The sequence below is a fragment of the Vairimorpha necatrix genome, chromosome 1, assembly GCF_036630325.1.
Source record: "Vairimorpha necatrix chromosome 1, complete sequence".
Lineage (NCBI taxonomy): Eukaryota > Fungi > Microsporidia > Nosematidae > Vairimorpha > Vairimorpha necatrix.
This window is the reverse complement of record NC_088816.1, coordinates 1,445,256-1,457,532: the sequence shown is the minus strand read 5'-3', so window position 1 is coordinate 1,457,532 and position 12,277 is coordinate 1,445,256. Positions and strand designations below refer to the sequence as shown.

Here is a 12,277-nt window from a genome sequence, read left to right as displayed (position 1 = left end):
ATTTTATTAAGTATTTAATATAAAAATTTTATTAAGTATTTAATATCAAAATTTTATTAAGTATTAAATATCAAAATAAAAAGACATACACAGATAAATCCAACTGGGCTATCTACTTTTGCATGTAACTATATAGAAACAAGTACTTGTATAGTACACATATAAAATATATTAAATTTTCATTAAATCGCATCATTATGAATTACATTTTCGAATAAAAAAAATTTATCAATAAAAATCATATATTTTCATTAATTATGGAAAAATATACAGAAATATTATTTCCGTACCAATATAAACTTAATTTATTGGAAGTAATATATTCTAATGATGTTTTTTGTCTAAAACTCGCAAATGCCAAGGCTTAATCGTGTAAGAACCCATTATATATATATATAAATTATAGTTTATATGTAATTTTACGACTCGGCTAAGGCTCGTGGGATCGGGAAAAAAATGATAAACTATGATATATTATAATAAAAAAAATTAGAAGCCATATATAAAATTATCTGCGCGAAAGAAGTCGTCTATGTTCGCGTGTGATATGGGCTCAAAGAGCTGCGCAATTCCGCAAGTGCGCGTAGCTTTGTGGTCAAGAAAAGTTTGAATAAAGAAGAACTGGGATCGATTCCCTTCTAGTACTATAAGGAATTCTGTTACTTAAATGTATTGATTTTTTTCGGATAATAAATTGTTTTTACGGCAATTGTTAAATTAAATATGAATCTTTAGTGCGTCGAGCCACGCAGTATTTAAGCTTAGTTAGAAAACACTTCTAGACCTGAAATTTTGCAAGTTCAAATCTAATCATCAGTGCTCAAATTGCAAACTTAATTATTCAAATTCAGATGAATATGCCTCTATGTGGGATCCTTTGGATCATTAAGGTTTAAAAAAAGTGGTACATACTTGTCATGGCATTCATGCAAAAAAAAATCCGAAATGCTCTAAACGAGTCTGGATGGAAAGTAGCGGCCACGCTGTCGATAAAATGCCGAACTGGAGAGAAGGTGCTATAAGAAAGCATTGCGAGTTGTATTTGTTTGTAGGGCCATTCCATATTAGTGCTATAATATTTTAACTGTTTATATAAGTTGTATTTATTTTATTTTTCTCTGTGAATATTTCTAGACCAGATTTATAAAGAAGCCAATAATTCTTATAAAGCCAAATTAAAAAATTAAAGCTTAATTTGTTACACCGGCAAATTTAATATATGTTGTTCAATGAGTAAAAAGCTCAAAGTATCAATTATACAGTGTTTACACTAAGGACTTCTGTATTGTAAGGTTGTTTCCTACCCCTACTTGCAAAATTAGCGTTAAATTATTATTTTATATTGCAACTTTATAATTTTTAGTTTCTGCTTTAAGATTTTGTTATTCTTTATTACTATTTTTGATGCTCTCCATACGAAGTCTAGACTCATATACCTCCGCGATTAAGACAAATTATAGATATAAGCACAACAAAAATAGTTTATTTTTACTATTAGTATCGTGAAAAAAAGTCTGCATCACATCACGAAAAAATGTTTTAACTTTTTTTTTTTATGATATTTCAATATTTTGTATGTTGCCGCCGCGTTTATATAGAGCTCCAGATAAAAATTAAAAACATAATTTTGCAAATAAGATTTACCACTAGTAACGAAGATTTATGTTTCCTAATTTTGATTAAAATGATGTATAAAGTTGAATATAATTCAGTTCTTACAAAAAAAAATGTCATCTTGCTACTAATAAACAAAAATTATATTCATATCGTTTATATTATATTGTTCGGAAGAAATATCTTAATAATGAAATTTAAATCTAAAAAAATTACATATATTCTTCACAAATTGTCTAATTATGTCTATTATTTAGTAAAATGTCTTAAGAATACAGAAAAAACATTAAACCTTGCACATTAATCATTTGGGTGTTGCTGACATAAATATGAATGTATAGTATAAAATAATTAAATTGGTCGATCAAAAGCATGAATTCGTTAAATTAACATAGTTTTGTTTATGGATAGTAGATAGATTAAGATTGTTTTATAGGATTTGGCTTTCTCGATTTTTTGGTTTTATAGAATTGTTATACTCGTAGCTCTATAAATTATCCAGTGCCCTTTGAACACATATCATCCATTTACTAGTTAATTTCTTGAATAAGAATTTAAGGGTCATTTATATAGTGCTATTTACATATTGTATTGATCCAGAGAGCTAAACTATTGATAATTTTTTAGCACAATAGACGTTTGTATTGCTCGGGTAGGGTTGAATTTCTGGCGCACTTAAGTACTTTTTATAATATTAATTTTTCCATGTCACCATATGAACAACCATTCTTCTCTGAGATTTATTTACAAGTTATTTTGCAAAAAAATCACAGTCCTTGTATTTTAAGTTTTTACAAAGAGAAAAATAATACTGCTTGCTCATATAAATTTTTACTTTTTACATTACTCTTTTCTGCTTATTAATCACATGATAATCTATTGTCTTTGTCTAACCTTTATTTTTAAATGTGTGTTTATGTATAAATGTAAAAAGCATTAAATTATCTATTTGTTTTCTTATATTTTATATTTACATGCAGTAAAGTCATACAGATCTAACGACTACACAAGATCTTTATATAATTGAATTAATGAAAACTACGCCCGTATCACAATCATATATAAGATACTATAAGAAGTTTGCCTTACCTTTTATCTAAATTAATCTGAACTTATTAGAGACAATTCATTTTTTCGACAACTCCCCATTGTTCATATTAGAAGCTGGCATAACATCTATCGTCGAGTATTAATAATACCATGCGTTTCAACAATTTCCATGTTTTTTCGTTTTTTAATATATTGTACATGCCTTCTTTTTAAGATTTTTTCAGTCGTCTTTTGTGTTATCTCGACTACAATTCCATATATTATTCAAAGATGAAGTTTTTAATACTAATAAAATCTGACACCTCTTCTATTTTTTAATTTTTTTACGCCAAGAATATAGATAAAAGCAGATCCTCATTTTTTATAAAAAAATAATCGTCTTGGTAATTCGATATAAATAAAATTGCCTTTTCTTAAAGTCAACATTATTTCGCAGTCTTATTTTATGTTTTAGATAGATTTTAATATTGTTTAAAAAAATTTAACTATTTTTTATTTAAATTTGATAGCTTATTAATATGATATTAATAAAATATTTTATCTAGGTTTGTAAAAAGTAACCTTCAATTTAAATGATTGTTCATAGATATGTTTCTGTTTTCATAATTTTTAAATTACACTATTATGTATATTTTATCAAGGAAACAGATCAGTGATAAGATTTTTAATGAATACATAGAATGTGCTACGAGCATATGAGAGGAATAATATGCAAAGTAATAATGTTTATGCTAAAAAAAATAATATAAAATATTAGGTAGATTATATATAATTTGTAAGGTAAAAATATTAAGTTTAATGATTTAAATAATCATCTAAATTCGAACATTTTTTTGGATTGGGACGAAAACAATTATAAATTATAAATCCAAATAAAAATGCGGCTGGAATTAAAACCATCCACAACATATGAATTTGATTCGATGTCAATCCCGAACTTGTATTTTCTGAATCACATATTTCCGTAATATTCCAGTCCTTAAAGTATTTTGCAATAGTTTCTGTTGTCTTAGGATCAGTAATATTTTTGCTATTACATAATTCAGTCATATTAGGCATATAAACATCCTTAAATTCATAGATTTCATTAGTGCAATTCGCATTCAATACTTCATTTTGATTATCTATGACGGCTTTCGAGAAAGCTTCAGCACCAGAATTATCAAAACAAGTCTTATAAAAATTTTTTTTACCTCCGCACTTTTTCAAAATAACAAAAGGTATTTCATTCCCCGCTTGTTTAAAACAAATATTATTATTAATTATTTTTTTAAAATTTTCCTCAAAAGATATATCGTTATCAGATAAATCCTTATTACACGAATTATATGTTTCATACATATCTTTTGTAATATGTATGAGGTTATCGATAAATTTTTTTTCTGGTTCGCTTAAGTTCCCCTCATTTATTCCGCGTACTTTGTAGTTAGCAGTAATGGGTATTAAAAATTTTTCTTTTAAGTAATCTAAACGTTCTCTCAATTTAGTATTCCGAATCATATCTTTAAAAATACTATTTGTTGTTACTTCATCCCAGACCAGCTTACGCCACGTTTCTATACCCTTTGACGCAATTTCCCCATCTTCCAGTATATGATTAAATCTTCTGCAAGCGTGTTCATCGTTGATGATATTGAAATAGTTTTCAAGGCTCTCAAAATCATTTCGACTTGCATTTAGTAAAAGTGCAGTGAACACAAAAATTCTAAGTAGCAAACTCATGGGGCTGAATTTTTTTTTTTCTTTAAATAGTAATTATATTTGACAGGTCTCTTACTAGCTGTATAAAATGAAGTTTAAAATAAGAATTGACCATATTTGTATTATTGTTGCTGTCTAGGCAATCATTATTGAACGAAAACTTTAAAGTATAATTTATTAAATAATTTTCGTAGATTGTATTTTTACACATGTCAAATTTCTCGTTCTAGCGAAAATAAAATTTTATTAAATAAATATTTATTGTAAAAATTTTCAAAAAAAATTTTGATTGTAAAAATTTTAATAGCAGAGAAAGGTTTGACAGAAAGAGAAAATGAGAAAGAGACAATAAAAGATTGGGGAAGTTATGTATGACAATAATTGAAGATTTACATTAGTGAAAGGTAAGCTTAAACAAACTTAAGAACATTTTTTTCCTCAAAAATTTAATTAGTTTTAAAAAAAAATCAGCAAAAATTAATTTTAGCTAAATAGTACTACTAAAACAATCTTAAAAGTATTGAAATCGATTTTGTGGAATTTTATAGTAGATAGAAATAATTGTAAGTGCAAAATATTTAATCTTTCTAAACATGATCGATATTGTTTTTTAGTATTTCCTTGATTTTTTTGTCGATTTTTTGGAAAAATCTCTTTCTAAAATAATGTATTATATCAAATATAAAAAACACTCCACAGTTTTATTTCTCTTGTTGTACGCAGAACTGTTATTAGAAAACATGGGGTTATTTATTTACTGAATTTATAGTCCAAATGTCACATGTCAAATATCTTGTGTCGAATGTCATTTGATAACGAATTGTATGACATTTGACATGTTATACTTTCAACATCTCTATTTAAAATTACACTTTTGGTATCTGTGCGATGTATATGACACATCATATAGGTAGATATAATAAAAATCTTTTGTCACATATTTTTTGAGACATGTCAAAGATTTATGCTGCCCATTAAATAGAGCCAAAGTAACAAACTAACAATAGAAGTTGCATGATTGATACTACATTAAAAAGTGTACTAATTCTTGTATTTAACATTGAAGCAATATAAAATTTAAAATATAAAAAAAATTATGTAAATAGGTGTAAGATAAGTACTTGATTAATATGGTGTCTAAGAAAACAACAAAAATTACGAAAGACATTATTACATTAAAAGCTATAAAATAGGAAGCTAAAAAACACATGACTTTTGAATCAAGATAACCTATGTATTGAAATGTGTCGAAAGTATAACATGTCAATGTTATCTGATTATTTACCAAAAGACATTTGACACATGAAATCTGACTTTTGACATTTGGACTATAAATTCAGTACATAATTAAAACCATGTTTTCTAATAACAGTTTTACGTACAACAGAATGTACTTCGTGTATTTATGTTTAAAATATAGGTCGTTAGTAATTTGGGGTTCGATTACCTTCTTTTAAAACTTATTTTTCGAGGTAATTTAATAAAAATTGAATGTCCAAAAAATCGATTTAAAAGTATACAACCCAATGTCATATATATATATATATCGACGCTCCAGCGGCGGGCTCGTGTGCCACAATAATGCAAAAATAATTAAAATGAAAAAATTTCCATATCAATAGATTAAGATGAAAATCGGCATTTGTGTAAAAAAAACATTAGGTTTAAACTTTAATTACCCCTTTGCAAAGAAAGAAATGAGTGATGTTATGAAATTATGACATTGAAGATTTTTACATCTGTTTGGAAGCATCAGATTCATAAAAAAGACATTAAATGTGCCATTGTACGTTCATAACATATAATGAAACTGCTCATTTAGAATTCAAAATGTAAAATAGGTGTTAAATTTGGAATACTATTTTTATAAGACAATTCGTTGACGTTTATTTATCTTAATAATATTATATTGATAGAACACAGAAACCGACCTGCTCATCTATCAAGAATATTAAATAAGATGTAACTCCCCCCCTTAGAACAAATGTGTGTGGTATTTGAATAATATAGAAAGTGTGAAGAAAATACCGTAATAGAGAATGAAACTTGTCAAAATAAATTAAATGAAGAATATTAGTTGAGAGCTCTAGTTGTTTCAGTTTTTTTTGTTGCAAATAAGAGGTAGGGGAAACCTTACATAGGACCAGAGAAGTTTGTGCGAGATCCTTATACAGCTGGTACTGTGAGATTCTTACTCACTAAAACTCTCACCATACAACTTGCCGGTTCAGCAAGCTCCGCAGTCTCCAATATACTTTGGCTCCAGAAGACCACTTTCCATTTATACCTCAAATCGCGTCCAGAGTGACCTCATAGCGGATTTTTTTAACGGGCATGGTTATCTATGACCCGAGGAGAGGCATCATCGTACTGTTTTAAAGGTCCCTACAATCATCTGTATTACACACACGACTTTTACACAACCACAGGCCGATTTCCACTTTACGCCCATAATTACATATATAAATACCAATTTTATAAAATATACCTTTTTTGGAAAATCAAAATGTAAAAAAAGAGAAAATAAATAATTTATGAAGTAATAAAAATAGTTTTATTAAGTTCTAATTTGATCATATTATATGTAAAACATGAGGTTAAATTTAATTTGATGTTATATATTCTTATATTTTTGAACCCCATTATGGAAAATAAATACATTTAATATTTTTTTTTAAATGAGTTAAAATAAACTGTATAAGAACAAAGAAGATCTTTATTATTTTATGTCATTATTATTAGATTATAAAGCTTATAGAAATGTTTTCATTTTTTTTATGCTGTATAAAACAGATTATAGATTAATTTATAATTATTTTTACTATGTATAAAAAATTAGATCTTTGTTAATTTGTTGGTTTTTACGGACGAAAAAAAATTCAAAATCTCATATTGTAGTTCTTAAAATCATTCTTATGTATTATATATTTTAAAAATTGTAAACCATAGTATATAAACTACTATACATTATCTTCCATGAATTAATATTAATATATGTTTTTACTTTTTTTTTTATTTATAACATTATAAATTAGTTGTGTTAAATGTTTATTATATATTTTCATGAATATATCTTTTTATTATACAGAATAATGTATAATAAGTACAGATTTAATCAAGTAGGTAGTAAAATTAAAAAAAATATAAATTAAAAGAACGAAAATGAAATTTGTTTATTCATGTATTGTCTTTTTTATTAGAATTTTTTGAGATTTTTTTCCTCATCATTCTGTCCGCTTCGAATTTTGAAAATCAGGGCTATTTTTTTTAAATTATTATGAATATATATAGGGGGCGTAAAATGGAAATGCTCCCGACCACATCATCATCATGGCGTTTTATTGGGCTGCATTGACCACCAGTCTCCCACTAGTTTCGGCCACCGATTACAGAATCTCGTAGGATGGGGTCCACGAGACCTTCTATTGCCCTACTTCGTCTAGTCTCTTGGTTAGCTCTAGTGTCCCACTCTAGAGTGCAACATCCATGGGCTCCAACTAGGCCGTACCCATTAGATACTTTTATGTATCATTAAGTTATTACAAGGGTGATACTGTTTTTAGGTTTTGAGGTGCGTTCTTACACTAGATGCTAATCCCCTTGTGGCAGGACACACACAAGTTTCTTTGAATGGTTTTATTGATTATCATAAATATTTTTATCATACAAGTTGTTCCAACTGCATCATAGAAAGTAAAAACAATTTTGTGCCCCTTGATTCGAACCCAGCCATTGATTAATGGAAACATCGCCCTCGACCACGGCTAAGGGCACCTTAGAATTTTCTACATTCATCACCATAAATTCATATAATAACAATATTGGGCCTTGTTTATAATAGTGTGAACACTTGTTTCGTTTTTTCGCGGAAAGAACTTGTTTTATTACGTGTTTCTGATAATAATTTTTAAGCTTTAAAACAAGTTTTTCTTGTAACAATTAAATAAATAAATCATGCATATGTATTTAAATGAAAATAATGTATAATGAGTTGACTTTTTATCATTACTGCCAAAAAGAAATTTAATTACAGTGTTCTTCTAAACACTCCTCCTAAATTTATTTAAAGTTCTTTCTTTATGCTGCTCATTTGCCCTCTTTGAAACTTATATATTCTAATACAAAACTTTCCTTCATAATTAGTGATTTATCGACCACTTTAATAACTTTTTTTTGACTTGCCAATTGTAAAGCTAATTTTTTCTACCGCATCATGGAATACTACATATTAAATCATGATCATACTAAAAGCTCTATTATAAATGATGTTAAGCATGACAATATGTGTTATATGTGTAAGAAACGCTTGAAATTAACCATTATAATTTAGGTGTATACATTTACATTTAGTCCTCACCAAAAAACACTATCTTCTTCCTAGAGTAATTTCCTATAATATAGAATGTTTTTGATTCGTTACCTCAAATTATAGTTACTCACAAATATTTTTTCCAACTTTTTAGAAAGCATAGGAATCTTAAGATTGGTGGCAAATAGTATAAAAGATCAGAAGAGACGGCAGTTTATTTTATTTATATTATTTAAAAAAACTTTGTATAACTTGGCAGTTTTACAGCCTAAATGCATATAAAATTTATCTAACAAAAGTGAAATTTGAAATATTAATTTTTTGTCGTATCAAGCTAGAATACTACAGTGTAAACTTTTACTTTATACTTTAATTAACGTAAGTTATTGAATATAATAACACATTATCGCCTGTGTTATTTTTTTTGATTACATTAATAGCAGTCTTAAGTCAACTTTCCTAAGATGAATATAATTCGCCTTTAAATGATTTTCTATAATAATCTTATATAAATTCTCTGCAGAGACTGACAGAAAAATTTGATGCAGAATTATTAAAATCACAATCACGTAAATAAGACCATCAATTGTTGTAACGAAAAGAGTTTATAAGAAAGGCATAAATACCTGAGAAATGAAAAAAAAAGATTATAATAAATATACACAAGAGCCCTTTTGAACCTTTTTAGAGATAAAAAATTGACTTATAATTAAATCATACTATTAGTTTCTATTATGCGTTGCGTGGACTATTGTTTTTATCCCACTTAAGGTGGTCTTTGACAGAATATTTTATAATATGAGACTCAAAATACCTTGTATCATGTTTAAAAAATGTTTAGGCGTTAATTAAAATGTTTGACTTGCATATATATTTACATATATAGGCCAGTAGATTGATTACAATATATTAACATGGTTAAGTCATAATAACTAGTATAAACTTGTTTAAGATGCATGAAAAATTTAAATACAAGCTAATGCTTATTGTTAAATCGTTTTTTAAAATTTTTTCGTCATTCAGGATAGTTTCTCGGGCCTTCCCGAAAAAATCCAAATATTGACCAAAGCGTATAAATTTTCCGGTCTTAAGGTGTTATAATTAATACAAAGACGCCATAAGACTGTAGTATAAATTTCAAACCTGTCATATTGATTTGGCATGTGTATGTACACAAAAAATAAAATAATATGAAAAAATTAATTTTAATCGCTAGTTACATGTAAAAAACACAATTAATGTATCAAGAGCTGCCTCATGATTTTTTGGAGTGTCCAATTATGAGGATTGAACAAATGTTTTATTGTTTTTAAACTCTTTCATGACCTGGTAAGGGCTGAAATTCCACCCTTTCATGTTTTATTTTTAATTTGTGTCAAACTAACAATGATTAAAAGGGAAACCAGCCTCTTAAGGCTCATTCCATATTATAATATAATAAATAAAAGAATAATTTTTGGTTCGTCGTTCGTATTGCGACGACTGACGGGGGGGGGGGGTTCGCGCCGGACTCTGCTCCAATTGAGATTAAACAGTCGAATGGTTTTAGTTTAAAAGAGAGATTTGATTTAGAAAGCTTCGGGAGGTTGTAGTGTGGCATTAATATTTTAAATCTGCATTTAGTGACATAAATAAACATAAAATGTTTTGTACTATTTACATTTTGGTTTTCTTTTGTTTTTCTAAAAAACTTCAGCAACTTTTCATTAGAAGTATATAAATACTTATACATTAAATACCAACTAGAATTGGACATTTTCTTAATTTACATATTATCTTGCGATTGCCTATATAAAATATTCTATGAATTTCTAAGAAGTATTATTGTGATGTATATGAGATTTTATTCATTGTCAGAGTTATAAAAAAGACTTAGTTACGAAAAGTTGCCATTTTAAAATATTTAATTTTTATTTATGGCCATATAGAGGTTGTTGGGATATGATATCTGATGATTTCTAAGATCATTTCTTTTACATTTATCTCGCATAGATTTATAAAAAATAATTGCAAATATTATTATAACAAAAAAAAATAAAACTCCTAATATGATATATAGTATTGAAACTGTACTTAATTTTTCACTAAAGATTTAAAATTATATAAATCTGGTGTTTTTTCAATATTTTCTGTTTCTGAATTATTTTTAATATTGGTAAAGTCTTTTATATCTTCAACTATCTCAACATTAAGAGTACTTTTTTGGTAGCTACAAAATTTTGTTACAATTTCTGCTATTTCGGGATCTGTATTATATTCTGTATTACATAACTCCGTAAAATTATCAACATTCGGAACAAAAACATCCTTAAATTCATATGTATCATTGTTACAAATAGCCCCTAATACTTCCTCTTGATTGATTTTTAAATTCTTTAGAGGCTTTACACGATCATCAAAATCATAACAAAAATCGTAGAATGATGTGAAACCCCTACATTTCTTTAATATAACTAGGGGTAATTTATCTTTTCCAATCTGTTTATAACAAATATTCTGATAAATGATGTTTCTTACACTTTCTTCGATAGGTATCATATTATAAATAACATTGTTATAACAAGAATTATACATATTGTGGCTGTCTAATGCAACCCAAAGCATGTTGTAAGTAAAAAGCCGTTCTGCTTCATTCAATACTATAAATTCCAGCGGTTCCCTCCAATCAGTTTTAAATGTGACTTTAAGAATATATTTTAAATATGCAGTCTTCATTTTTTGTAAATCCTTAATATACTTTTTGTCTCGTATCATATTTTTAAAAACCTCATTTTTAGTTGTTATTTCCCATACTAATTCTGCATGCTTTTGAATATCCTCTTCTGATATATTAGTATAGCCTAAAAAATTGCTTAACAAATGGCAAACGTATCCCATGTTATTAATTTTGAAAAATTTGTAAAGAGGATTCATACCATACCCGCTTGCTTTTATTAAATTCGCTGTTAAAAAAAGTTTTAATAACAAACTCATAGGGGGCAAGAATTTTGTTTTGTATAAAACAGTATTCTCGCATAATAAATAATATTTGTTAATATCTCGCTATATATCACAAAATTTTTATAAACCACGAAATTTTAAATGTATTAATATAATTTGTTGATACAAAAAATGATCATCATTTTTAACTAATAATATAAACAAATATTAAAAAATTTTGCAAACAAGTTTATGTATTTATTTTTTCAGAACTAACACAAAAATCATGAAATAGCATTGTGAAGTATTGATATTTTTATGTGTCTAAATAAAAACCAATGTGAAGCACAAGTATTTAGTTTTTTTTTTGAGAACAGCAAAAACAGAAAAAGACGAGAGCATGTATCTAGTCGTAAACACACATCTTCTGTTCATTTTTATTTAAAAAATCATATATATGTGGATAGTAGTATCGGCAATAATTACAGAACATTTTAAATTCTCATAAACTTAGATAAAAAATTAAAATTTTTGTTAGGTTCTTAGATGGTATTGATGTGCTGACTTTGAAACATCGCGGAAGGTTGAATATTATAGAAAACAAGTTTGTTTAAAACCACATATAATAAACAGAACTGGCATGTGTATTGAATAACATTGTCATGTAGTATTAATCTGCTTTGG

General features: G+C 27.0%; 2 protein-coding genes across 2 annotated transcripts; both read right to left on the bottom strand.

Moving 5' to 3' along the window:
- Positions 1-3,459: 3,459 nt before the first annotated feature.
- Positions 3,460-4,386, bottom strand: VNE69_01361 (putative SP-containing protein; the record flags this gene model as incomplete). Its single annotated transcript, XM_065472497.1, has 1 exon — positions 3,460-4,386. One exon carries the CDS (start codon positions 4,384-4,386, stop codon positions 3,460-3,462), a length of 927 nt encoding a protein of 308 aa, XP_065328569.1.
- A 6,361-nt stretch (positions 4,387-10,747) lies between these two features.
- On the bottom strand, positions 10,748-11,647 carry VNE69_01360 (uncharacterized protein; the record flags this gene model as incomplete). The annotated part of the gene is made up of 1 exon (XM_065472496.1): positions 10,748-11,647. The coding sequence occupies one exon, from the start codon at positions 11,645-11,647 to the stop codon at positions 10,748-10,750; it is 900 nt and encodes a 299-aa protein (XP_065328568.1).
- Between the last annotated feature and the right edge of the window lie 630 nt (positions 11,648-12,277).